Source organism: Hyla sarda, chromosome 13, assembly GCF_029499605.1.
Source record: "Hyla sarda isolate aHylSar1 chromosome 13, aHylSar1.hap1, whole genome shotgun sequence".
NCBI classification, from domain to species: domain Eukaryota; kingdom Metazoa; phylum Chordata; class Amphibia; order Anura; family Hylidae; genus Hyla; species Hyla sarda.
The window spans coordinates 36,586,519-36,613,082 of NC_079201.1; the positions used below are offsets into that span (position 1 = coordinate 36,586,519).

At 42.4% G+C, this 26,564-nt stretch overlaps 1 protein-coding gene across 1 annotated transcript in view; it reads left to right on the plus strand.

Moving 5' to 3' along the window:
- The window catches only part of MRPS7 (mitochondrial ribosomal protein S7), a 41,687-nt gene that overhangs the window by 11,295 nt on the left and 3,828 nt on the right, over positions 1-26,564 (plus strand). Inside the window, exons 2-4 of the mRNA XM_056550043.1 lie at positions 10,806-10,997; positions 24,451-24,514; positions 26,379-26,546. Coding sequence (XP_056406018.1) covers positions 10,806-10,997; positions 24,451-24,514; positions 26,379-26,546 — 424 coding nt within the window. The remainder of the gene's footprint in view (positions 1-10,805; positions 10,998-24,450; positions 24,515-26,378; positions 26,547-26,564) is intronic.

Sequence of the window (26,564 nt, forward strand, 5' to 3'; positions counted from 1 at the left end):
TCCTTCAAACAATTTACCCACAATGCACGTTAAACTTACCGGTCTATAGTTTCCTGGGGAAGACCTAGAGCCCTTTTTGAAGATTGGCACCACATTCGCCTTGCGCCAGTCCCTTGGCACAATAACAAACACCAGAGAATCTCTAAATATCATGAACAGGGGTACAGATATTACTGAACTTACCTCTCTAAGAACTCTTGGGTGTAGTCCATCCGGTCCTGGAGATTTGCTTACATTTATATTACTTAAATTACCTTGTACCATCTCTACATTAAGCCAGTTCAGTACATTACATGATGTGTTACCAGCACTGACCTGGCCAATGTCAGCTCCTTCTTCCATAGTGTATACAGAACTAAAGAACCCATTCAGTAGCTCCGCCTTCTCTTGATCACCCGTGACAACCTCCCCATTATCATTATTAAGCAGTCCTACATTCTCTGTCCTTGGTTTTAGGATTAGTTTTTGTTTTCTTTAGCCACTTGTCTCTTATTTAGAATTTTTGCTGTTTTTATTACATTTTTACAGATTTTATTAAGCTCCTTGTACTGTTTAAATGTTATATCTGACCCATCAGATTTGTATTTTTTAAAAGCCATTTTTTTTGTTGTTTATTGCTCTTTTAACATAATTTGTCAGCCATGTAGGATTTAGTTTTAATCGTTTATATTTGTTCCCCTTTGGTATATATTTAGCTGTATAGTTATTTAGAGTTGATTTAAAGATGTCCCATTTACCTTCTGTATCAGTATTTGACAACACCTCCCCCCAGTCTATGTCCTGTAGTGCAGCTCTCGGCCCAGGGAAATTTGCCTTTTTAACCTCTTAAGGACCAAGGACGTACCTGTACGCCCGTGGGAATTTCCGGGGTGATATCCGCAGGCACCCCGCGCAAATGCCCAGGGGGGGTAATCAGACCCCCTCATGTCGGCGATCGGCGCAAATCGCAAGTGAATTCACACTTGTGATTTGCGCGATTGCGCGATTCTATGGTGACCCGGAATAGAAGGGGATCGCGGGTGTCCGATACCCACAGCCCCCCCTGAAGAGAGAGTAGTGAGGAACGGAAGCCGATAAGTTGCCTAGCAACATCTGGAGGGCTGCAGTCCGAGACCACTATATAGTGGTCTCTATACTGTAGCACTCCAGATGTTGCAAAACTACATCTCCCAGCATGCCCAGACAGCGGTTTGGTCATGCTGGGAGTTGTAGTTTTGCAACAGCTGGAGGGCTACAGTTTGAGACCACTATATGGTAGTCTCTGAACTATAGCCCTCCAGATCTTGCAAAACTACAACTCCTAGCATGCCCACACAACTGTTTGCTGTCCGGGCGTGCTGAATTTGTAGTTCTGCAGCATCTGGAGGGCCACAGTTTGCAGTGGTCTCTATACTGTAGCTCTCCAAATGTTGCAAAACTGCAAATCCCAGCATGCTGGGAGTTGTAGTTTTGCAACAGCTGGAGGCACACTGGTTGGAAAATATTGAGTCAGATAACAGAACCTAACTGAAGGTTTTCCAACCAGTGTGCCTCCAGCTGTTGCAAAAGTACAACTCCCAGCATGCACGGTCTGTCAGTACATGCTGGGAGTTGTAGTTTTGAAACAGCTGGAGGTTTGCCCCCCATGTGAATGTACAGGGTACATTCACACAGGCAGTCTTACAGTAAGTTTTCTGCTTCAAGTATGAACTGCGGCAAATTTTTCGCCGCAGCGCAAACTCCTAAAAACACTACACTACACTAACACAAAATAAAGGGTAAAACACTACAAATACACCCCCTTACACTGTTCCCCCCCCCCCCCCAATAAAAATTAAAAACTTATTTTACAGCAGTGTTTCCAAAACAGAGCCTCCAGCTGTTTTGGAGGCACTGTTTGGGAATCGCTGGCGTAGAATACCCCTATGTCCACCCCTATGCAATCCCTAATTTAGTCCTCAAATGCGCATGGCGCTCTCTCACTTAGAAGGCCTGTCGTATTTCAAGGAAACAGTTTAGGGCCACATATGGGGTATCTCCGTACTCGGGAGAAATTACACTACAAATTTTGGGGGGCTTTTTCTCCTTTTACCCCTTATGAAAAGGAAAAGTTGGGGTCTACACCAGCCTGTTAGTGTAAAAAAAAAAAAAAAAAAATTTTTTTACACTAACATGCTGGTGTTGCCCTTTACTTTTTTATTTTCACAAGAGGTAAAAGAAAAAGAGCCCCATAATTTGTAACGCAATTTCTCCTTAGTATGGAAATACCCCATATGTGGGCGTAAAATGCTCTGCGGACGCACAACAAGGCTCAGAAGTGAGGCGCACTATGTACATTTGAAGGCTAAATTGGTGATTTGCACAGGGGTGGCTAATTTTACAGCGGTTCTGACATAAACGCAAAAAAATAAATACTGACATGTGACCCCATTTTGGAAACTACACCCCTCACGGAATGTAACAAGGGGTATAGTGACCATTAACACCCCACAGGTGTTTGACAAATAATTTTTTTTCACTAAAATGCTGGTGTTACCCTAAATTTTTCATTTTCACAAGGGAAAATAGGAAAAAAGCCCTCCAAAATTTGTAACCCCATTTCTTCTGAGTAAGAAAATACCCCAAATGTGGATGTAAAGTGCTTGGCGGGCGAACTACAATGCTCAGAACAGAAGGAGCGCCATTGGGATTTTGAAGAGAAAATGTGTCCGGAATTGAAGGCCACGTGTGTTTACAAAGCCCCCATAGTGCCAGAACAATGGACCCCCCAACATGTGACCCCATTTTGGAAACTACACCCCTCACGTAATGTAATAAGGGGTGCAGTGAGCATTTACGCCCCACAGGTTCATTTGCTCAGCCCACTGTTCCAAAGATCTGTCAAATGCCAGTGGGGTGTAAATACTCACTGCACCCCTTATTAAATTCTGTGAGGGGTGTAGTTTCCAAAATGGGGTCACATGTGGGGGGTCCACTGTTCTGGCACCACGGGGGGCTTTGTAAACGCACATGGCCCTGACTACCATTCCAAACAAATTCACTCTTGTTTTTGTTCAAATGTTCAAATGGGGTACTCTTGTTTTTGTCCACACATGGGGTATTTCCATACTCAGAAGGAATGGGGTTACAAATTTTGGGGGGTATTTTCTGCTATTAACCCTTGCAAAAATGTGAAATTTGGGGGGAAACACACATTTTAGTGAAAATTATTTTTTGTTTTTTACACATGCAAAAGTCGTGAAACACCTGTGGGGTATTATGGCTCACTTAATTCCTTGTTACGATACTCAAGGGGTCTAGTTTCCAAAATGATATGGCATGTGTTTTTTTTTTTTTTTTTTTTTTTTTTGCTGTTCTGGCACCATAGGGGCTTCCTAAATGCAACATGCCCCCCAAAAACCATTTCAGAAAAACATACTCTCCAAAATCCCCTTGTCGCTCCTTCGCTTCTGAGCCCTCTACTGCGCACGCCGAACACTTTACATAGACATATGAGGTAGGTGCTTACTCGAGAGAAATTGGGCTACATATACAAGTATAAATTTTCTCCTTTTACCCCTTGTAAAAATTCTAAAATTGGGTCTACAAGAACATGCAAGTGTAAAAAATGGGTGTGCAGTTTTTTTTATAATGGGGTCTTTTATGGGGTATTTCTAATATGAAGACCCTTGAAATCCACTTCAAACCTGAACTGGTCCCGGAAAAATAGTGAGTTTGAAAATTTGTGAAAAATTGGAAAATTGATGCTGAACTTTGAAGCCCTCTGGTGTCTTCCAAAAGTAAAAACTTATCAATTTTATGATGCAAACATAAAGTAGACATATTTATATGTGAATAAAAAAAAAACATTTATTTGGAATATCCATTTTCCTTACAAGCAGAGAGCTTCAAAGTTAGAAAAATGCTAAATTTTCAATTTTTTCATGAAATTTTGTGATTTTTCACCAAGAAAGGATGCAAGTTACCACAAAAATTTTCCACCATGTTAAAGTAGAATATGTCACAAAAAAAACGATCTCGGATTCAGATGATAAATAAAAGCATTCCAGAGTTATTAATGTTTAAAGTGACAGTGGTCAGATGTTCAAAAACGCTCTGGTCCTAAGGTGTAAAATGGCCTGGTCCTTAAGGGGTTAAAGTTATGTTTTTGCCTTCCCCGTCTTTCTTTGTTTTCTACATTTTAAATCAAAAGTAACTATATTGTGGTCGCTATTACCAAGGTTTTCCCGCACAGTTACATTACCAACCAGCTCTGCGTTGTTGGAAATAAGATCCAACAAGGCATCACTTCTTGTTGGGTCCTCCACAAACTGGCCCATAAAATTATCCTGCAATAAATTTAGGAATTTTCTCCCCCTTTGTAGTTTTAGCCAACCCCGGACCCCAATCTATATCTGGATAGTTAAAATCTCCCATTATTACTACTGTACCTGCCCGGGCAGCCCTCTCTATTTGTTTATGCAGCCGAACTTCTATCTCCTCAGAGATGTTAGGGGGTCTGTAGATTACACCAAATACTATTTTTTCAATATTTCCCTCCTTTTGTAATTCTACCCACAATGATTCCACATCCTCAGAATCATCACACACTATGGCATCGTTCACACTGACTTTCATACCACTTCTAACATACAGACAGACTCCACCACCTTTTCTGTTCGTTCTGTCCTTGCAAAACAATGTAAACCCCTGCAGATTAACAGCCCAGTCATGCGAGGGGTCCAGCCATGTCTGTGACCCCAACTATATCATTATGTTCCTCCAGTATCAAGGCCTCAAGCTCCCCCATTTTATTTGCTAGGCTTCTGGCATTTGTGAACATACACTTTACATTTCCATTAAGTTTTACACATATAGTCTCACTAATGGGATATTGTGAGTTATTGGGGTTAATGTTATTATTTGAGTTATAAGGGCTAATTGTACTGTAACAAAGACTATACTACATGCCTGGGCTGTTAAAATAGCTGGAGTTATTTGCTTGGATATTGTATGAGAAATGCCATTACCAGAGAATGCAACGGCCGTTCGGTAGTTATACTTGTGACGGATCCTAGAGTCACCCTACTACTTGGATGGATTTAAGGACATCACTATTTGTACCCCTCAGTTTATGTTGTCCAGAGTTAAAATACTTTTATTTACTGTTTTCATACACTTTCTGTGCACAATACACCTTTTGCACTCAAGGCACTGTATAGGGAGAGCTAATTACCTTTATTGGATTATCTCCCAGACTACCTTCCACCTGTATTGTCTTTACTGACCCTTCCCCCTGTGATGTCCTTCCTATAAAAGAAGACACTTGTTCCACAATAAACAGTTCTTCTTGACCCTTCAAACGTAGCCTCGTCTCGTTCTTGAAAGGGGATTATTTGGGAATATTACTCTGCTCTTTTTACAGCTAATCCTGACTCTCCCTCTGGATATCGTGAATAGGATTATACCAGCTTTACTTTGACACAGCAGCTTGCAGGGAAAAGGACGTCATCAACGGCTGATATTCTCTCTCTACCTGGGTAGCCGTTACATGTACTATTTAAGTTATTGGGGCTAATGGGATTTTTTGCATTATTGGGGTTACAATTTTTCGGGCTACATTTATTTTTACGGCTGGTTTGTAACCCATGGATCTCCTTATCCACTGCTCTTAACCTCCCCCCCCCCCCCCACAGGACTCCTCTCCACCCACCATTATGTCCTGGCCTCTCTCTAACCTATCCATCCCCCTGTCTGCTTTCTTTGCTTTATTATCCTCCCCCCCCCCCCCCACTCACCTAGTTTAAATACTCTGCCACCCCTTCCAGGATTCTCTCCCCCAGCACAGTGGACCCCCTTCCATTCAGGTGCAAATTATCCGTAGAATAGAGTTTGTACCCCAATGAAAAGTCAGCCCAGTGCTCTAAAAACCCAAACCCTTCCCCCTTACACCGCAACTTAAGCCATGCATTTAACTCCCTAAGCTCCCGCTGTCTTTCCTGGGATGCGCATGGCACGGGAAGTATTCCAGAGAACACAACCTTAGAGGTCCTTCCCTTCAGCTTGGCACCTAATATGGAGCATGGAACATCTTAGCTATGAGGAGCGATTAAAGGAGTTACAATTGTTTAGTCTTGAAGAGACGTTTAAGGGGGGATATGATAAACGTATATAAATGGCCCATACAAAAAATATGGAGAAAAACTGTTCCAGGTTAACCCCCCCCCCCCCCAAAGGACGAGGGGGCACTCCCTCCGTCTGGAGAAGAAAAAGTTTAGTCTCAAGGGGCGACACGCCTTCTTTACCATGAGAACTGTGAACTTATGGAACAGTCTACCTCAGGAACTGGTCACAGCAGGAAACATTAACAGCTTTAAAACAGGATTAGATACATTCCTGGAACAAAATAACATTAATGCTTATGAAGAAATATAAAATCCCATCCCTTCCCCAATATCGTGCCACACCCCTACCCTTAATTCCCTGGTTGAACTTGATGGACATATGTCTTTTTTCGACCGTACTAACTATGTAACCTAGTTCCTTGTAATTATTCTTCAAGGACCTCCACCTACATGTATTCTGTCGTTGGTTCCCACATGGACCATGACAGCTGGGTCATCCCCAGCCCCCCCCCCCCCCCCTAGTAATTTGTCCACACTTTCCACCACATGCCGAACCCTGGCACCAGGGAGACAGCAAACCATTCGGTTGAGGTGGTCTTGGCGACAAATTATTTTATCCGTCTTCCTGATTATAGAATCCCCTACCACAACTAACTGTCTTGGCCTACCTGCGTTACCATCCCCCACACTACTAGTTGAGCTGTTCCCCCGGCTGGGAGACCAGGGGTTAAATGAAACTTACCAGTCCCCAAAGTGCTCCAACCCCCATCTTCGGAAAAGCACTTGTGTAGCATCTTAGCCAGTGGTTAGCTGAGCGGTCGGTCACTGCTGCTTGTCTCCGATGGAGAGGGACAGGAGATCACTGAGGGTACCCCTGCAATCAGATACTTATCTTCTATGCTGTGGATAGGGGATAAGTTAGGTTCCCCAGAGTACCCCTTTAAATCCTGGTTTTCAATCTTTTATGGCTCTTTTCCTTTGTTTATTTTGCTCACACTGCATGCTTTCCCTTACTTCTCATGTGTGAACTTACTCCCAAGTGCTGACAATTGGCTTTGCTGTGCACTAAGGCTCTGACATGCCACAGACTCACAGAGCAGGCTGATTGACAAGCCAGAAGCATGCACAGAGCATACACACTGTTTTAACCAATGTATAATGCACATACAAATATTATCTACATTTTATTTAACATTTTTTAGTGCCCGTTTAACCCTTTCCCGACCTATGACGTACCAGTACTTCATGGGTCAGGTGAGGGGAATATGACACGAGTCCGCATCATAATCGGCAGATCCCCCTCTATCAGCAGCTGACCTCTGCTGGTACGTCATGAGTGTGAGGGATGTGATGCGAATATGACACAGGTACGGGGTTCAGGTCCGTGCCATAACCAGCAGATCCCCGCTGCTGTCAGCAGCTGACATCTGCTGGTAATGACAGACATCAAAGCTGGCTTTGATGTTTGTCTTTTAAATGGTTAAAAGCCATGATCAATAGGGTTCCCGGCATTCAAACATTAAAAGCTGGTAATCCCTGGGGTCTAGGGGACCCACCGGCAGCTCCATGATGTAATCTCGTGCTGTTGTTGAGGAAGCACGCAGACTTACCCATTCTGCCTGGTTCTCATTGGATCAAGCTCCAAAAGCCTAGATTAGTGTAAGCCATCTAATGATGGGTTATAATAGGCCCGTGGGGCCTATTATATATATCTTTTTTTTTTTTTGGGTGGGGGGGGGGGGGGATTAAAGATTTAAGAAAAATCCTTCCCCCTAATAAAAATTACAATCCCTGAAAATAAATAAAACACTGTAAAAAAAATAAGACATATTTGGTATCGCCGAACTATAAATTGTCGTTCCTGATCATGCATGAAGGGTGTAAACGTTGAAAAATTCCAAACCACAAAATTTGCTGATATTTCATCATAGAGCGTTTCAGAAAAAGTATAATGAAAAGTGATTAAAAGTCATACACTGCTCAAAAAAATAAAGGGAACACAAACAACACCCTGTATCTCCAAGTCAATGATACTTCTGTGTAATCACACTGTCCACTCAGGAAGCAACACTGACAATCAATTTCACATGTTGTTGTGCAAATGGAACAGACAACAAGTGGAAATTATAGGCAATAATGGAGTGGTTCTGCAGATGGTGACCACAGACCACTTCTTGGTTCCTATGCTTCCGGGCTGATGTTTTGGTCACTTTTGAATGCTGGTGGTGCTTTCACTATAGTGGTAGCATGAGACGGAGTCTACAACCCACACAAGTGGCTCAGGTAGTGCAGGAGACATGGAGGAGGCCATAGGAGGGCAACAACCAAGCAGCAGGGCAGCTACCTCTGCCTTTGTGCAAGGAGGAGCAGGACGAGCACTACCAGAGCCCGGCAAAATGACCTCCAGCAGGCTACAAATGTGCATGTGTTCACTCAAACAGTCAGAAACAGACTCCATGAGGGTGGTATGAGGGCCCGATGTTCACAGGTGGGGGTTGTGCTTACAGCCTAACTCACTCTCCCCCCCCCCCCCAATGTCGGCTATTCAGATCGGTGATTTCGGGCTGATCGGGTCCGGCGACGGATACCTGGAGGATCGGCGGCAGAAAGGAGGTGCAGGCAAGTAGATGCAGCGACGTCAGAGGCAGCAGTGAAGATCGGTGTAAAGGGATCTTCACTAATGCTTCTAGGAGTTTCAAAGCTACAACTCCCAGCGTGCCCAGACAGCCTTTTTGCAGTCTGAGAGTTGTAGTTTTGAAACTTCCAGAGGGCCACAATTTGGACACCACTGTGCATGGTGAGAGTCAGTCTTTGCATGCTGGGAGTTATAGTTTTGCAACATCTGGAAGGACACAGTTTGGAGCCCACTATACAGTGGTGTCCAAACTGTAGCCTTCCAGATGTTGCAAAACGTCAACTCCAAGCATGCAGAGACTGTCCAGGGATGCTGAGAGTTGTAGTTCAGCAACATCTGGGTCTTCAGATGTTGCCAAACTACAACTCCCAGCATGCCTGGGCATGCTTGGAGTTGAAGATTTATCAACATCTGGAGGGCTACAGTTTGAACACTACTACACATTGGTCTCCAAACTGTTCTCCTCCTGTTGTTGCATAACTACAACTCACAACATGCCCTTCGGCTGTCTGGGCATGCTGGGAGTTGTAGTTTTGCAACAGGAGGCACACTGTTTGGGAAACATTGTCTGTTTCCTAACTCAGTGTTTCCCAACCTGTGTGCCTCCAGCTGTTGCATAACTACAACCCCCAGCATGCACGGACAACCCAAGGGCATGCTGGGAGTTGTAGTTTTGCAACAGCTGGAGGGGGTTTACAGTGAGTTTCTCACTGCAAGTTTGAGATGCAACAAATTTTCCGCTGCAGCACAAACTCCCAGCGAGAAACTCTGTAAACCCCTGCCCTTGTGAATGTACCCTAAAAACACTACACCTACACAAAATAAAGGGTAAAACACTACATATACACATACCCTTACACCGTTACCCCCTCCCTCCCAATAAAAATGAAAAACATCTCATACGGCAGTGTTTCCAAAACGGAGCCTCCAACTGTTGCAAAACCCCTTCCCCAATAAAGATCTGAAGCACCCCCCTTTTCCCATAAAAAAAAAAAAACTATGTAAATAAATATAAACATGTGGTATCACTGTGGAAATGTCCGAACTATAAAAATATCCTTAATTATTTTGAATTTGAAAAAAAAAAAAATGTATATATATATCTCCCCTTAATTAAACCGCACGGTCAATGGCTTACATGTAAAAAATATTCCAAAATAGCGTATTTTTGGTCACTTTTTATACCATAAAAAAATTTATATAAAGTGATCAAAAAGTCAGATAACACAAATGATACCAATAAATACTTCAGATCATGGCGCAAAAAATTAGCCCTCATATATGTCACGCCCCTCCAATATACAAATGTCACGCCCCTCCAATATACATGCATTGAGGGGGCGGAGCGTGACGTCACACGGGGGTAGAGTCGTGACGTCTCTATGCTCCGTCCTCGTGGTCGAGATGGACTCAGCCTGAGGAACTCCAGCGGTTCCGGAAGCCACTAATGGTGGGAGCTGCAGGGTAGATCTGGGGGGGGGGGGAGGGTCCCCAGCGGTGGGACCCCCACGATCTGACATCTTATCCCCTATCTAGGGGCGTAGTACGCCTTTTAAGGGGTTAAGGACATTATATCAAAGTTGGATCAGCCTGTAGTGTGGTTTTCCACTTTGATTTTGAGTGCGACTCCATATCCAGACCTCCATGGGATGATAAATTTGATTTGCATTGATCATTTTTGTGTGATTTTGTCAGCACATTCAACTATGTAAAGACGAAAGAATTTCATACGATTAGTTCATTCCTTCAGATCTAGGATGTGTTATCTTAGTGTTGCTTTTTTTTTGTATTTTTTTTTTTTTGGAGCAGTATATATACACAAAAAATAAACCCTAACATAGCTCTGTAGTTATAAAAAAAAAAAAAAAAAAAAAAAAAAAAAGTTATAGGGGTCAGAACATGGCATTGAACAAAATTACTTATTTTTATTTTTTTCAAGTTTTCTATTTTTACCTCAAAACGAAACGAAAATTATCCAAGTTTAAAAAGGTATGGGTCTTAGAATATGAGGAGCAAAAAAAATAAATGAGGCAAAAAAAAAAAAAAAACACTTGGTCACGAAGGGGTTAATTAATATTTGTTTTTAGTTTGATCCAGGTTAGATGGAGCAGGTACAACCCTCAGTACTTGGACCCGATCACGGATAAGGAGAAGTATAAACTTCCTATAGAGGAGCTCAGTAAAGAAGATCGGGAGGAATGGGAGCTGAAGGTTGTGAGGCCAATTAAGGCATGCCCACCTGGACTTACCAGCTCTGTCTTTACTGACCCAGCCATAAGGTATTTCTCAGTAACTTGAGCAGGACTTCTGCCTTAAAATATAAATAATGGATGTGCTTTACCATCACTAATGTCCTACATATTATTTAAAAGACTGATATATTAGAATATCTTATCTTGACTATTGTTTCTTCTAGATGTACAGCTGAAATAACAATTGTGTTTCTATGGGATCTTTCACTCATAAAGATTTTATACCTGCATAGGCATTAAATGGGCACTGTCATTAAAAAATCTTTTGCTATTGCACTCCTTATGGTAAATAAAAAAAAATCTTTCTAATGTACTTTGTTTAAAAAAAAGTTGTCTGTTTTATTTGTGTTTAAAAAAAAAAAAGCTGCCACTAGGTCTCTCCCTACTTGTCCAGAGCACATTTCCCCCATCTCTTTCACACACTTTGAACTCCTGCTGGCCTGGCAGAAGTCCAAAATCAGGAAATGCAGTCTGGAGTGCTGAGGGGTGTGTGTGCAGCCTTAGCCAGTCATAGCTCCTCTCACACTGAACTGCTCTGGACTGTGTGTAGCAGAGTGAGGGAGAAAGTTCTCCCCTGTATGGCTTCAGATGATGACACACCTGCTGGGGAATGCCCCTTCCTAGTTACATAGTTAGTACGGTCGAAAAAAGACATATGTCCATCAAGTTCAATCAGGGAATTGAAGGGTAGGGGTGTGGCGCGATATTGGGGAAGGGATGGGATTTTATATTTCTTCATAAGCATTAATGTTATTTTGTTCCAGGAATGTATCTAATCCTGTTTTAAAGCTGTTAATTGTTCCTGCTGTGACCAGTTCCTTAGGTAGACTGTTCCATAAGTTCACAGTTCTCACGGTAAAGAAGGAGTGTCGCCCCTTGAGACTAAACTTTTTCTTCTCCAGACGGAGGGAGTGCCCCCTCGTCCTTTGGGGGGGGTTTAACCTGGAACAGTTTTTCTCCATATTTTTGTATGGGCCATTTATATACTTATATATGTTTATCATATCCCCCCCTTAAACGTCTCTTCTCAAGACTAAACAATTGTAACTCCTTTAATCGCTCCTCATAGCTAAGATGTTCCATGCCCCATATTAGTTTAGTCGCGCGTCTCTGCACCCTTTCCAGCTCCACAGTGTCCCTTTTATGGACAGGTGACCAAAACTGAACAGCATCTTCCAGGTGAGGCCGTACCAATGCTTTATAAAGGGGGAGTATTATGTCCCTGTCCCTTAAGTCCATGCCTCTTTTTATACATGACAATATCCTGCTGGCCTTGGAAGCAGCAGCCTGACATTGCATGCTATTCTGTAGTCTGTGATCTACAAGTACACCCAGATCCTTCTCTACCAGTGACTCTGCCAGTTTAATCCCCCCTAAGACATACAACACATGCATGTTATTAGTACCCAGATGCATAACTTTACATTTATCCACATTGAACCTCATTTGCCAAGTGGATGCCCAGACACTTAGTCTATCCAAGTCATCTTGTAACCTATACACATCCTCTATAGACTGTATCGTGCTACAAAGCTTGGTGTCATCTGCAAAGATAGAAACAGAGCTGTTAATACCATCCTCTATATCATTGATAAATAAATTAAACAGCGGTCCCAATACAGAACCTTGGGGTACACCACTAATTACCGGGGACCAATCAGTTTACGAATCATTGACCACCACTCTCTGGGTACGATCCATGAGCCAGTGTTCAATCCAGTTACAAACTAAAATTTCCAAACCCAAAGACCTTAACTTACCTGTCAGACGTCTATGAGGGACAGTATCAAACGCTTTAGCAAAATCCAGAAACACTATATCCACAGCCATTCCTCTGTCAAGGCTTCTACTCACCTCTTCATAAAAGCAAATTAGATTGGTTTGACAACTTCTATCCTTAGTAAACCCATGCTGGCTATCACTTATAATACAATAATCCCCTATGTATTCCTGTATGTAATCCCTTATAAGTCCTTCAAACAATTTACCCACAATGCACGTTAAACTTACCGGTCTATAGTTTCCTGGGGAAGACCTAGAGCCCTTTTTGAAGATTGGCACCACATTCGCCTTGCGCCAGTCCCTTGGCACAATATCAGTGAACCTAACTGAGCAGAAAATACAGAGCAATATTAAAGGGGTACTCCAGTGAAAAACATTTTCTTTTTAAATAAGCTGGTGTCAAAAAGTTAGATTTGTAAATTACTTATATCTAAAAATCTTAATCCTTCCAATACTTATTAGCTGCTGAATATTACAGTGGAAATTATTTTCTTTTTGGATTTCTTTGATCTATCCACAGTGCTTTCTGCTGACACCTCTGTCCGTTTTAGGAACTGTCCAGAGCAGCATATGTTTGCTATTGGGACTTTCTCCTGCTCTTGACAGTTCCTGACACAGCAAGAGAGCACTGTGGACAAACAGAAAACAAATCCAAAAAGAAAAGAATTTCCTCTGTAGTGTACAGCCGCTAATATGTACTGGAAGGATTAAGATTTTTATATAGAAGTAATTTATAAATCTGTTTAACTTTCTGGCACCAGTTGATTAAAAAAAAATAAAAAGTTGAGGTTAAAAAAGGGTACTCCGGCCCTAAGACATCTTATCTCCTATCCATTATAGGCGATATTATAGGGGATAAGATGTCTGACTGCAGGGGTCCCGCCGCTGGGTACCCCCGCAATCTTGCATTCGGCACCCACATCTTTGAGCTGCACGCCGCACTGCCAGCTCACAAACTGTAGGGGGCTGACCATGGGGCGGAGTATCGTGACCTCACAACTACACCCCCGTGTGATGTCACGCCCCGCCCCCGCTTTGCAAGTCTATGGGAGGGGGTGGGACCCCCGCGGTCAGACATCTTATCCCCTATCCTTTGGATAGGGGATAAGATGTCTTAGGGCCGGAGTACCTCTTTAAGGTAGAAAACTAAAAAAATAATAAAAATAAAGACTGGGTGGTTTATCATGATGTGGACAGTGAACTGGGAGGATTATAACATTTAACAAGTTTGTGACAGGTACTCTAAGTAATACTTCTGCATCACACACTATTACCCATTTATGTGCAGACGTCATTGTGAAATCATGTGATGACAGGATTACCTGTTCACCCACACATGCTAGCAGCATGTACCAATGCAGTCATGGTGCTGGGATTCAAAACAAGTGATCTGTAGAATTTAATTCCCTCAACGTTGGTGGTAACCCAGACTGAAGAAGTCATTATTGTATGTAATCACTTACAGCCTTTCTGTAAATATGTGGACAGAAATTCAGAGTTAAAGGAAATCTGTCACCAGTGTCACCTGCACTAACCTGTTGGTACCGAACAGATAGTGCAGGTGACACTGATGACAAGGGTACTCGCCTTGCCCCCGTTCTGTGGCGGGGAACTTCGGTAATTTCCTCCGTTAGCTCCAGTCCCGGCAGCCGGCTTGGGGCATGGGCGGAGCTTACTCACATCACCGCTGCTGCGAGACCCTGTGGAGAGCAGCAGCTACTTGGGGCATGGGCGGAGCTTAGTGACGTCACTGCTTCTGCTCCCTGCTGGGTCCCGCTGTGAGAGAACAGCAGCGGTGAAGTCAGTAAGCTCCGCCCGTGCCCCAAGGCGGCTGCCGGGACTGGAGCTAACGGAGGAAATTACCGAAGATCCCCGCCACGCAACGGGGCAAGGTGAGTATCGTTGTCATCAGTGTCACCTGCACTATCTATCGGTACCGACAGGTTAGTGCAGGTCACACTAGTGACAGATTTCCTTTAATATCTAAGAACCATTATCGAGTATATAGAAAAAAAGCAAATCAGCACTGAATAGAAAAAAAGAGTTAGTGGATGCCAAAGCGCAGAAATTATATTGCGATGAGGAAAAAGTACAGTACGATTATTGGAAAATAGGATGTCTTTGAAATCCGGCTGGACCAAGCTGCTGGAATGCGCGACGGTGCTTGCGAAAGAATAAAGAGGTATATCCAAGCAACATGAAATATAACGTGGTGAGTGCTACGATTTTTTTCTAAGTGTTCAAGCAAAGCAGGGTTTATTCATGCGTGCTGTACATACAGGTAGAATGGAAGGGAGGAGGGAGCAGGCAATAGCTCCGTAGAGCTGACCAGGAGCGACGAATCGTTTTGCAGAAAATCTGCGTGAACAAGCAGATCTCCTGCGAAACAATTCGTCGCTCCTGGTCAGCTCTATGGAGCTGTTGAGTGCTCCCTCCTCCCTTCCATTCTACCTGTATGTACAGCATGCATGAATAAACCCTGCTTTGCTTGAACACTTATAACGTGGTGAGTGCTACGATTTTTTTCTATTTCATGTAGCTAAGAACCATTATCAGTTCTATCACTAGCAACATACTAAAGTTATTCATTGTACTCTAATAGTAAGCTTATGTCACCTACTCATTTACATGTGCTTCCACTGTGCCCTGTAGTGAAGATATAAAAAGCCATGCCCCCGCACTGTGAACAACAATTCCATTCATAATCTAGCCAAGCATAGAGGAACATAAAACTCATGCACCTTCAATGCTCAACCATGTTATAGACAGGATCATTATCCAGTGCCAGAAGGGACAACACAGCAAGAAGTGTGTGGCTTCTTATGTACTTACGCAAAACCACCAAAAAGGTGGTCACTAAGGGGGAGATTTAGGAAAACCTGGAGGAAAAGTTGCTGAGTTGCCCATAGCAACCAATCAGATTGCTTCTTTCATTTTTTTTGAAAAGGCCTCTAAAAAATAAAAACATCTCAGTAACTTTTCCTCTAGACAGGTTTTGATAAATCTCCCCCTAGACCCTATTTTCCCATACACTAGTTTGGGAGCAACATGTAAAATTAAATTTATTAGAACATAAACACACTAATTAAAAGTAAATGCAGTGTGTCTTATACCAGTATTGTGTAACTTGGCTACACCAGCCATATGAATATCATTACTGCCGAATATCTGCAGCTTATGTCCAACACTCAACCTCCCTTAAAACAAACACTCAACCTCCCTTTAAAGGGGTATTCCAGGCAAAAACTTTTTTTTATATATCAACTGGCTCCGGAAAGTTAAACAGATTTGTAAATTACTTCTATTAAAAAATCTTAATCCTTCCAATAGTTATTAGCTTCTGAAGTTGAGTTGCTGTTTTCTGTCTAACTGCTTTCTGATGACTCGCGTCCCGGGAGCTGTCCAGCTCCTATGGGGATATTCTCCCATCATGCAAGGGATATTCTCCCATCATGCACAGCTCCCGTGACGTGACATCATCATTGAGCAGTTAGACAGAAAACTTCAGAAGCTAATAACTATTGCAAGGATTAAGATTTTTTTATAGAAGTAATTTACAAATCTGTTTAACTTTCCGGAGCCAGTTGATATATAAAAAAAAAGTTTTTGCCTGGATTACCCCTTTAACGTTTCGTCACTGCTGTGGCTTTGTCAAGAGGTAATGGGCTATGATTAAAAAATGCCGTTATAACCTCTCATTGGTGACCTTATCTCACCATGGCTATGTCGACATAACCTACAGAGATGGCCGATCCTTGGCTTTAAAAATAGCCATGAGTTGCAAAATACTAGTAGAAGAGAGATAAGACCCATAGCATTTACTTTTATTGTATATATTCATTATCACAAATATTAGTGTTTGGAAAAAATAGGGCCTTAGAGGGGAATTGATCAAACTATTTAGAACTTTTTTATTTTTTATTTTTTTTTTTTTTAATGTCTAAAATTGTCGCACAAAAAGTCTGTCACTTCCCATGCGACTTTTGTGAGACATTTGCTTTTGATCCTATTTGAAAGTGAACCACCTTTTGCAGCACTTTAGACTAGTTTTATGCAGTGGGCACTAATTTATTTTAGGGGAGATTTATCAAACTGTGTGAGAGAAAAAGTGGAGGGATTTTCCCCAAAAACAACCAATCATAGCTCAGCTAATGAGCTCTGGTAAAGTGAAAGCTGAGCTGTGATTGGTTGTTGTTGGAAAATCCCTCCACTTTTTCTCTCAAATGGTTTGATAAATCTGGGCCATTATGTGCGACTTTTCTCTGAAAGTTGCAAAAAAGTCGCAGCATCCTTCTTTTAGATGCAAACCAACACTCATTTACTTCAGCCCTGTAAAGCAGCCTAAACGGGTAGAGGGGAAGAGGGCATACATTCAACAGTTTGCTAACACTGATAAATGCATTTTAATAGAACACCATAGAACAGTGTTAGCAGTGCTCCTTTGCTACAGCCTCCAATGACAAGCTGCAGCATAGGAGTGAAGATCATACTGAGGAGAGGCGGTGATTTCCTACTCACCCTTACATATAGTTACATAGTTAGTATGGTTGAAAAAAGACATACGTCCATCAAGTTCAACCAGGGAATTGAAGGGAAGGGGATAAGGGGAAGGGATGTTGTTTTATAATTCTGCATAAGCATTAATGTTATTTTGTTCCAGGAATGTATCTAACCCTGTTTTAAAGCTATTAATTGTTCCTGCTGTGATCAGTTCCTGAGGTAGACTGTTCCATAAATTCACAATTCTTATTGTAAAGAAGGTGTGTCGCCCCTTTAGACTAAACCTTTTCTTCTCCAGACGGAGGGAGTGCCCCCTCGTCCTTTGGGGGGGTTTAACCTGGAACAGTTTTTCTCCATATTTTTTGTATGGGCCATTTATATACTTATATACGTTTATCATATCCCCCCTTAAACGTCTCTTCTCAAGACTAAACAATTGTAACTCCTTTTAATTGTTCCTCGTAGCTAAAATGTTTCATGCTCTATATTAGTTTAGTCGCACGTCTCTGCACCCTGCTTATATGCCAGACAAAACAGCTGGGAAATGTAGGAGGACTCTTGAGGTAATGTTCCCGTGCATCAAATTCATCAAGTGGTGTGCGCGTTTTGATTAATTTGGTGCAGGAAGGTAAAATCAAACGTGACTTTTCAACTCTAAAATAGTACACATACTAGACAACAATTGATGAATTCCCCTCGGTGACTACCTTTTTTGTGGTTTTGTCTAAAGTGGTTAAATTATAGGTGACTATTTTTGTATGGCATCCTATGTATTCACTACAGTGAATACACTATTTACATATTTACATACCATTTACTATTTTAGTTAAATGACCAACCGCTTTAAGGTGACCATACTTCTTCAATCGTGTTCAGCCTACATCTATTTCCCCACAATCCCCTTCACGACCTCACGACCTCTCTGACAGCAGCTTTATCTCTCTGAGAGCAAAAGGGTTGGGGGAGAGTCGGACAGTCCCACCAAAGTCGTCAGTTTTGACTAAACTATATGTGGACCCAAATAGGTAATGCACACTTATCCAAAAAAATAATGTGGCTGGTGAAATATTATTGACCTGAATAAGTACCAGGGTGTCTGGTCTGAAACAAGTAATCTATTTGCTAATAAAGGGTTATTCAATATCTGAACTCACTAATTCTTGGTTTCTCTGCTAACTACCGTACATTCAGATTTAGGGAACTGCACCTACTACTTAACTCTAATCATCTGCTACTGGGAACTGTGCATAGTCTTACTGGCATAGTCACTCCTGGGCCAATGACTGTATTAAAAAAAAAAAAAACTATTTCTATCCTACCTCTATTCTTTTAAAAAAAAAATATTGATATAAACTTAAACGCTTAAGGACCACGGGTTTTTCCGTGTTTGCACTTTCGTTTTTTCCTCCTCACCTTTTAAAAATCATAACCCTTTCAATTTTGAACCTAAAAATCCATATGATGGCTTATTTTTTTGCCACACTAATTCTACTTTGCAGTGACATCAGTCATTTTACCCAAAAATCTACGGCGAAATGGAAAAAAAAAAATCATTGTGCAACGAAATTGAAGAAAAAACACAATTTTGTAACTTCCATTTCTACGCAGTACATTTTTCAGTAAAAATTACACCTTCTCTTTATTCTGTTAGCCAAGATCTTGCGATACATGGCCCCATCCATCCTCCCCTCAATACGGTGCAGTCATCCTGTCCCTTTTGCAGAAAAGCAGCTCCCAACGGAAAAAATAACACATTATCTTTATTCTGTAGGTCCATACGGTTAAAATGATACCCTACTTATATAGGTTTGATTTTGTTGTACTTCTGGAAAAAATTTTAACTACATGCAGGAAAATGTATATGTTTAAAATTGTCATCTTCTGACCCCTATAACTTTTTTTATTTTACCACGTATGGGGCGCTATGAGGGCAAATTTTTTTGTGCCGTGGTCTAAAGTTTTTAGCTGTACCATTTTTGGATTGATCAGACTTTTTGATCGCTTTTTATTCATTTTTTTTCATGATATAAAAAGTGACCAAAAAATACGCTATTTTGGACTTTGAATTTTTTTTAGCGCGTACGCCATTGACCGTGCGGTTAAATTGATATATTTTTTATAGTTCAGACAATTACGCACATGGCGATACCACATATGTTTATATTTTTAACATTGTTTTTTTTGTATTTTTTATGGGAAAAGGGGGGGATTTGGACTTTTATTAGGGAAAGGGTTAAATCACATTAACTTTTTTTTTGTTTTTTTTTACACTTTGAACGCCGCGTCTAAAGGGTTAATAGCGATCGCTGCCGAGCGCTATTATAGCCCCAGGTCCCGGCTTCAGATACATGCCGGGACCAACCCGATATGACACGGCGTGACCCCGCGTTATATCGCGGAAGCCGGACAAGGATGTAAATATACGTCCATGGTCGTTAAGGGGTTAAACAATTTCTATTAAAACTAATACTGTTATGTATTCTAGAAAGTATTACACCTATTTATGTAAACCTATTGCTGGTGATTTCAGATCTTTGCAATTTGCATATCACTGTATGGTGATTAAAAGGGAACTCTGGTTCTTTTCTTCTTATCTCTGGCTCTTCCGTAGACATGGAGGGGGCATGTCGACCACCGCCGCTCTGTGCTCGAGAACAGCCGGTGTTCTGAACACACATCTTCAGAACTTCGCATGGGTCCCAGCTGTTGGATCCCCCTGCGATCATACACTTATCACCTATCCAGTGGATAAGGGATAATAATAGTTTAATTTTCTAAGGGAACTTCGGTACTTCTAAGCCCTTCTCAACATATTTCTCTGTCACAACAGCGTACCTAAGAGGTTATGATGACAATGGCTGCCAATATTTGGGGGGCAGGGGTATTTATGGTTTCGCCTCCTTGACTTCATATGTGTCAATTCAAGCTTCTAGCCCATAAAATCCCTGATTACAGCCAATAGAGACCCCTAAACAAGAGGCAGTCGTACAGTTTACCAATTGATGATCCGGAACCTGCCTGCATAATCATTAAGTGGTCTTCTGCATCATGCATATGCACGTTTGTGGTTGTTGGCTCCTTACCTACCCTGGAAGGTTTTTTTGTGTCCCGTTTTACTGCCACAATAAGGACATCATTGCTACTATCCCTCCAGTCCATGTAGAGCCTGCTGGTGCCAGAATGGATAATCACAGAGAATCTGATTTCTGCCCTACAGTAGCAGGGTTGTGGAAATCCTATCGCCAGACGCCCAGGATATGCAGTTCCGGGCAGGTGAATTCGTTAGGCTCTTAGCCGTGTTTGGGACATACAGGGGCAGGGCACCTGTAATATAAAAAATAAAATAAAAAACTGTGTCCCCAGAGCGTCTAGGGGATGAGGGCACCACTTTAACCCATTGCCGCAGAACGCCGTCTATATACAGTGTGGCTGAGGTATGACGTGAGCTCAGTAACTGAGTCGGCTTCATGCCCGCTTGGTCCCGGCTGCCATCCGCAGCTGGGTCCCGGCTGCCATCCGCAGCTGTTCAAGAAGGCCCATCAAAACAAAAATGATGTCAGTATAAACCAATGATTATGGCACAAAAGATCAGCCTTCATACATCCCCATATACAGAAAAATGAGTTACGGGGGTCAGAAGAGGACAATTTTAAGCATACTAATGGCACAAAAAGTTAGAATTTTTTAAAAGTAGTAAAATAAAAAATGCTAAATTTTGCACTTTTCTCTACATTTTGCCTTTTCTACACATGCTCTGATCTGTCGGGTTTTCCTCAGCTCAAATCCAATACATTTTCTGTGGAAACCTTAGTAATAATGTTTGGGTTTTTGTGAAAATGTCAGGGACAAGCCCCTTTTTCAACGACCACACTTTCCCAGAGGCCACGCCCCTTTTTCGGGTTTTCTCAGTGAAATGGATAGCTAGTAAGGTTTTCCTTTCAGTTCTGGCGCAGACAGGATTTCTGGCACAATGCGCCAGAATCTGCCACACAACCCGGAAAAACCCGGGTTTATCAGGGCCAATGTGTTATTTGTACCAATAAGTTCACTGTGTAGAAATGGAAGCCCCAGAAGTTGCTAAATTGCTTTTTTTTCTAATTTCTCCCCACAATTTTTTTTCATTTTCATTTCACTGTAGATTTAATAGTTAAATTAATGATGTCCTTACAAAGTAAAGCTGGTGGTGCAAAATAGAGAAAAACTTGACAGTTCCTGGCGCTGGTTCTCTGGACTGTAATCGACTAGGACATCTGGTATATTCCTTTAAAGCTGGTTTATTAAGCAGATACACAGGCAACTTGTTTCTGGTCCGTACCAAACCCTTCGTCAGGCAAAGTGTATCACTCTGCCAGACAAAGGGTCCGGTACGGGCCAGAAACGCGATGCCTGGGTATCTGCTTAATAAACCAGCTTTGAAGGAATATACCAGATGTCCTAGTCCATTACTGTCCAGAGAACCAGTGCCAGGAACGGTCAAGTTTTTCTCTACCATTGCTTCATACTGGGAAAGCGAGGCTGCTACCAGAGGACTGGCTACGGGCCTGAAGTTTTTGGAAAATGCAAGATTAGGTATTGTGCTCTGAGCGCAACCGTACCTGTAGAGTGTATTTCTATTTACCACTCTTATCACTCATAAAACGGCCTTCACTAGGGGCACAAATTACCCTTTTTTTTAATTTTATTTTCTTATGTGTTATTTTGTGTATCAAGACAAGTAGATTGTGCTCCCGTTTTAGTCCTATGGACAAGTGTGTGTGTGTGTATATATGTACATATATATATATATATATAATATATATTATCGTATTTATCAGGGTATACCACGCACCGGCCTATAACACGCACCCTCATTTTACCAAGGATACTTGGGTAAAAAAAGTTTTTTACCCAAATATCCATGGTAAAATGAGGGTGCGTGTGTGCGCGTGTATACCCCGATACACCCCCAGAAAAGGCAGGGGGAGAGAGGCCGTCGCTGCCCGCTTCTCTCCCCCTGCCTTTCCTGGGGTCTAGAACCCTGCTGCCGGCCCTTCTCTCCCCCTGGCTATCGGCGCCGCTGCCCGTTCTGTCCCCCTTGCCCGCGCTGCTGCAGGCCTCCGGCGTGCGTCCCCTGCGTCGTTGCTATGCGCTGCACGGAGCGGCGCATGACGTCAGTGCGCCGCGTCGTGCATAGCAACGACGCAGGGGACGTACGCCGGAGGCCTGCAGCAGCGCGGACAAGGGGGACAGAACTGGCAGCGGCGCCGATAGCCAGCAGCGCTGACCCGATCCCGGCAACAGGTAATTATGCCACCGGGGATGGGGGGAGGCAACGGGGCAGTGGCGCCGGCAATGGGTGCCGCTGCCCCTTCTCTCCCCCTGGCTGTCAGCGCCGCTTCTCTCCCCCTAGCTATCGGCGCCGGCAATGGGGCGCCGGCACCGATAGTCAGGGGGACAGAACGGGCAGCGGAGAGAAGGGCCGGCAGCAGGGCTCTAGACCCCAGGAAAGGCAGGGGGAGAGAAGCGGGCAGCGACGGCCTCTCTCCCCCCTTCCTTTCCGGGGGGTGTATCGGCATATAACACGCACATAGACTTTAGGCTAAAAATTTTAGCCTAAAAAGTGCGTGTTATATGCCGATAAATAAGGTATATATATTATTTTATTTTTTTTCCCCCATCTCTACACACCTGAGTAGCCCAAACTGCAAGCAGCATAAAACTGGTGCAGGCAGCAGGATGTCTGGACACTATGAATTACTCTGAGAGGCATTTTAGAGTTTACATAATTAAAAAATGTAAGTCCTCTGGGCAAGTCCCTGCTGGGGCTAGTTACCAGAGTCCTGGTGGCATTTTTAAACTGATTATTCTGAAACGACCCAGCATAGTAATTCCTCGTGTCCTGGCATATCGGTGCCTGCACCAGTTTTATTCTGGCGGCAGTCTGGGCAGCATGAAACTGATTAAAGCGTACCTGTCATAGTGCAAAAAAAAGTGATATGTTACTCAGGACCCAATCCTGATCATGTGCATATAATTTTTATGTGTCTCTGACCTATATATCCAGAGATATAAGCATTTATCTGCTGGTGAGTTACTTTTTCATTGTGCAGGCTGGAGGGGGCGTGTCAGTCTGTCTCCCTCACAGTAGCAAGCCTGTGCAGTCAGCCAATCAGTACTCTCTACCCCTTTCCTCTCTGGTTTCATGCTGTGTCATGTGTCAGAGGAGGATGCTTGGAGCTTGCCTGCAGTAATCATAAGACATTATGGTGAATTCATAACAGGATAAAATGTATAAATATAAGAATAGATCTTTCTAAAATTAGTGCAAGGATTTTTTAGATAAAAGTACAGCATTTTTATGAATACATGTTCTATCTGTTTTATCTTCTCCTAGTAAAGCTGGATGCTAATCAGCAAAGCTGTCACTGTGTGTGTCATTCATCTTTCACAGACACCTGAATGTCTGATCAACTTCTTTGTCATTCAGGAGTACGAGAAAGCCTTGACTTTCAGCATGCTGGGAGTTGTAGTTTAGTAACAACTGAAGCTGCAGTGTTTGTAAATAACGGTGTTAGAGCAGTGTTGCCTCCAGCTGTTGTAAAACTACAGCTCCCAGCATGTCCACAAATCCTTTATCTGTAGTTTTGCATACACAATATAAATCTCCTATACTGGATACCGGTATGCTTTACGGCCAGTATGCTGTAAAATCTAGACTAGTGGCGGCTATTTTGAGCTCGAATTTCAGGTGAAAATTTTATTTTTTTTAACAGGTGTATATTGTGAAATGTCCTATTATAATGAGTCCTGCAATATATGAAAAGTTTTTAACAATGACAGTGCCTCTTTAAGTAGTAATTTTGGAAAAGAGGTCGGCACTCGTAATCACATGGTGCACGCAGACAATCCAATAGCGTGTCAAAATCTCAGCCCTCACGTATTTGCTTCTGAAATTCTTAGTGTATTATTCACACATGAATAATACAGCACAGCAGGATTTCAAAAGCAAAGACGTGAGTGCTGAGATTTTTTTGACACTCTATTGAAACTGATTAAAGGTTCCTTTTATTTTATTTGAGAATGGATTATATAGCAGTTCTCAAACGTTGGATTGATTGGGCTACAGGTTTGGATACATTTTTTTATATAATGTGTAATTTTTAGACTGCATTTTCACCAACAGGGTTTCTTATGATACTTTCTGTATTGTTGTTAACAGCAAATTCACAAATATGATGATGAAAGGCGGTGATAAGATTCTGTCACGACATATCATGAACAAGGTTAGCCATACTTGGTACTAATGTCTTGTTTTCGTTGACCATCCATGTTGTTGTTTTTTATTTTTTATGGGGGGGGGAGTACATGGGATACAGTATAACCAATTATGTCCCTCAGCAGGTTAGGTCAGCCTAGTGGCTTATCTTCCTCTTCCTACCGTGTTTCCCCCGAAAATAAGCCCTAGCTGGATTATCGGGCTGGGCTGCAATAGAAGCCCTACCCCGAAAATAAGACCTAGGCAATGCCCAGGCTGCAAATATAAAAAAAAAAACTTTAACTTACCTTCGTCCCCCATTGCTAAGGAATCTGCGTCACTGTTCTCCGCTGCTCTTGCTGCTTCCTGGTGTTGAGACGTCTCAGCCTTCAAACTATCACCGGCCGCAGCGATGCCCCGCCTCTGCCAATGATAGGCTGAGCCTACTGTTATGTAAGAAGCCGGCTGGCTTCTTACATGACAGTGGGCTCAGCCTATCATCCGCAGAGGCGGGACATCGCTGAGGCCGGTGATAGGCTGAAGGCTCTGTGACGTTCCCATCCCCAGGAAGCAGCAAGAACAGCGGAGGGAACCATGAGGCCGGTTCCTTAGCAACAGGGGGACGGAGGACGAAGGTAAGTTAAAGTTTTTTAATATTTGCAGCCCGGGTACAGGAATATAAAGTACAGCGCAGCGGCTGATAATTATTTGGCGGGGGGGAGAGAAGCATCGCTGGCGGGTGACATACGGTACGATTATTCCCCCGATGTGGGGTGCAGCGCTGGGCTGGTAAACCGGCGGGGGGGACGTTGGGGGGGGGGGGGGGGGGGGTTGGGCAAAGTATGTTGTTCAATGTACATACCGTAAATAAATAAGCCCTACCCTGAAAATAAGCCCTAGTGTGTTTTTTGTGACTAAAATTAATATAAAACCCGGTCTTATTTTCGGAGAAACGCGGTATTGGCAGTAAACATAGTAGGCATGCACTTTCTGCTGTTTCAAGCAGCTGTTTTCATGAAGGAGAGAGCATTTGGGTAAACCATAATTTGTCAGACAACTATGTTTATGTCTGTTTCTAGCTAAAGGCCCCCTCAAGTTTTACACTAAATAATCAATATACTTTCTATGGTCCAGATAGCCAAGTAAAGCTAAAGTGGAATAAAGAGTGGGAAGCGCTGTCTCTTTAGGCTTGATTCATGCATATTGGGGGACATTTATCAAAGTCATTGTAGGTGCACTGATGTTCACAGGTTTTGATGGTGTAGTTGGAGTGTACATGCACCAGATTTATTAAATGGTGCAAGACATGTGATAAATATTGGGTTAGTACACATTATTTGTGAAATTTTACTTCAGAACACCACTTTGTATGACTCCATCTCTGCAACTTTTTCCCCCTATTTGACTTTTGTGAGATTTTTTTTTTTTAAACTCCTGTCTACAGCCAGTTTTGTAAGCCAGGTCTGGGCTGGTGTATGTTTGTGGTTTATTTGAGGGCTATGTGACAAATCTGCGACTTTTTGAGAAAAAATACTTCAAAAAAATAACACTGGAGTAGTAATTTTAGTCAAAACCACTTAAGCAAAAAGTTGCACACTTTTTGCAGAAGAGCAACAAATTTACACCAAAAAAAAAAACTGTGGGGAAAAAACCTTGTTAAATGTTCCCCCAGAGTTTTAAGCCAAATCCAGGAGAGTAACCACTACAGAGAAAATAATTGAAATATCTGCACCTTTTTCTGTGTTTTGGACCCATTCCTGGTTTTAGCTAAAAAATAAACTAATAAAGTATGTGAATGCAGCCTTATTCTGCTGAATTTCAGAAAACACTTTGACTGGAAAAATTAAGCTAATTTTTTAATACAAATGTATTTTTCTACTCTCTTGTCTTAGACATTAGAAAAAATAAAGAGAATACAATTAGAGAAATATTACAAGGCCAGACCTGCTGAGCAGGAGAACATAGAGTGCAACCCCTATGTCATATTTCATGAGGCAGTGAACCGATGCACACCAGTTATTGGCCTCACAAGTATCCTGAAGGGAGGGAAATCCTATCAGGTATGTCAAGATGTTGGC